The sequence below is a fragment of the Homalodisca vitripennis genome, chromosome 6 (genome assembly GCF_021130785.1).
Source record: "Homalodisca vitripennis isolate AUS2020 chromosome 6, UT_GWSS_2.1, whole genome shotgun sequence".
NCBI lineage: Eukaryota > Metazoa > Arthropoda > Insecta > Hemiptera > Cicadellidae > Homalodisca > Homalodisca vitripennis.
This window is the reverse complement of record NC_060212.1, coordinates 110,470,202-110,472,661: the sequence shown is the minus strand read 5'-3', so window position 1 is coordinate 110,472,661 and position 2,460 is coordinate 110,470,202. Positions and strand designations below refer to the sequence as shown.

General features: G+C 33.7%; 1 protein-coding gene across 1 annotated transcript; it reads right to left on the bottom strand.

The window, feature by feature from the left end:
• Positions 1–1,252: 1,252 nt before the first annotated feature.
• On the bottom strand, positions 1,253–2,460 carry LOC124365247 (cAMP-dependent protein kinase catalytic subunit beta-like). Its single transcript, XM_046821212.1, has one exon. It carries the CDS (start codon positions 2,404–2,406, stop codon positions 1,345–1,347), a length of 1,062 nt encoding a protein of 353 aa, XP_046677168.1. The 5' UTR covers positions 2,407–2,460; the 3' UTR covers positions 1,253–1,344.

The window sequence follows — 2,460 nt, the reverse complement described above, 5'->3', positions numbered from 1 at the left end:
ACTGAAGAAATCATAGGCACTAGGCTCTCCCCCTCGAGCCTAGTTACCAATATGATCGAACAAGAGGAAAACTGGTTTAGCTTTTGCAGCCTACGCACAGCACCTTTTGAAAGAAAAGACCGCAGAAAGGGACCAGTAACCAGGATCAGGCATTGTGAGATGTAGGACTGGATTGATGTAATGCTAATGCAGTTCCAACCTAGTAGTCCTCCCTGTAACATCTACGCGGAGAGGAGTTTTTTTAGTGGGTAAAAATCCCACAATACCGACCATCATCTTTCAATTTTTGCTTCCAAGATTTTTTTCACTTCTTTAAAAAAAAGTATTTTGTGTTTAAGAATGAGTTTTTGTTAAAATGTTTGTGGGTATAAACTGTGTATAATTTTGTTTTCTTTTGAGATACATTCTGAACGATTTTAGAGCTAGTATATCCCATTTAAACTACAACTTTTTAATGATTGAAAACTTGTGTTGTCACCAAACGAAAACACTGTATTTTCTGTTTAAAATCATCTTTTGGAGTAATTTTAATGTTATTGCTCGATTATAAACACCTCTACAGATACTATGCAAGTCGAATGCTATGGTTTTTGTGGAAAATTTTTGCTGTTTAGATATAAAAAGACTGAATTTTAAAAGTCTTGGAATTTTAAGTGAAAACCTCTTTTGCTATGGGTAAAAATTTTAAATCCATTTTTAGCATTAAGAAATAATAATTTGTTTGGTGAGATGTCAATTAGCTTAGTTGTAGTAGTCTAGCTTTTTTAGAAGATACATTGCGTTTCATTAGTGTATATACTGAAATTGCTCATCATCTTTCAAGTCTTTTACCAAGATATTAAGTTTAAATGCAAAAGATAAATGAAAAGAACATCTTATTTCACTGGGAGAAATTAGAGGTATGAAGACCTCCCTCACACTTAACCTGGGTTCATAATCCAGCCCAGTTGCATTTACAATACAATAACCAGGTTTACATTTTAGATGTCTCGAAATTTTAACCAACTTTTGTATTCAAAAAGAATAAAACATATTTTTACTGACTTTATAACATGTCATTAGGGGTAGATTCATTTACTATTAGTTCAACTTTTTCTTTAAACCAATTTGGACGTAATCAGAGTTACTATATACAGATTAATTCCAGTTTGACTACTCTGCAAATTTTATGATGAAAATTATACCAGTTGAAAATCTTTAACAATTTCTGATTTGAATAAATAAATAGGAATGTATATATTTTTTTATATATTTACCTCTTTTTGGACAAAGTATAAAATTCACTTTCTTTATATCAAAATACAACCTAGGAAAACATGTCATATTACTTAGGAAAAGGTCTGATCATGCAAAACCATCAAAGATATCTTTATATTCATTTTGACCAGACACACTCAGTTCTAGAATGTCTTTTATGTCAGCAGCGGAGACTGAGGTACTCATGACGAATTTAGGCTTGTACGGAGACACCAGCTTCCTACTCAGCAGACTCAGCCAGTTCATTGTGTTGAACCACTTGTGTCGTTTTATACTATCGACTCCGCCCTTCATATTCCCTAATCTCTGTGTAATATCTCCCTTTAGAAACTGTGTAACAAGGTCCTTAAGATCTGATGAAAAGAAAAAAGGTATCTTGAACCTACAGCCTAGTATTTTGTTGTATAACTTAACCACGTTTCTAGAGTAGAATGGGGTGAACCCAGCATTCATTTCAAATATCAGAATACCAACGGACCACCAGTCTGCAGACAGCCCGTAACCTTTGTGCAACAGAACTTCTGGGGCTATATACTCCGGAGTTCCACACAGAGTGTACGTTCTCCCCTTCTCAAGCTTTTTGCAAAACCCAAAATCTGTGAGTTTCAAGTACCCCGTGTGGTCAATCAGAATGTTTTCCAGTTTTATGTCTCTGTAAATAAAATTTAGATAGTGCAAGAATTCTACAGCTAATATTACTTGTGCCGCATAAAATTGTGCTTGTGCTTCATCAAACTTTCCAAATTTTCTCATATGAGTATACAGATCACCTCCAGGTATGTGTGGCATTATGAAATATATGTAACTGTTATCTTGGAAAGCAAAATCTAGAGTTGTCATAAAAGGGTGGCACGCACACTGTAATATTGTTTTTTCTGTTAGCGTATTCTGAACTTGTTTCTTATCAACCAATATCTTCTTCTCAATAATCTTCATTGCTTGAAACTTGTGTTTTTGTGAACGTTTGTTTTTCACTAAAACAACTTTTCCAAACGTACCACGTCCCAGAATTTCAATGTGTTCAAAGTCGTCTAATTTCTCTTTCCATTCCATTTTTTCATTAAGTTTTGCATTAAACCGTGTCTTACCCAGATTGAGAAATGAATCATAACTTGTGATCTCTAATGGACCAAAATCAGAATATCTCATAAGGATATGTAAATTAACTCAGACATTAAGGATATACAAATTAAATGAACCATG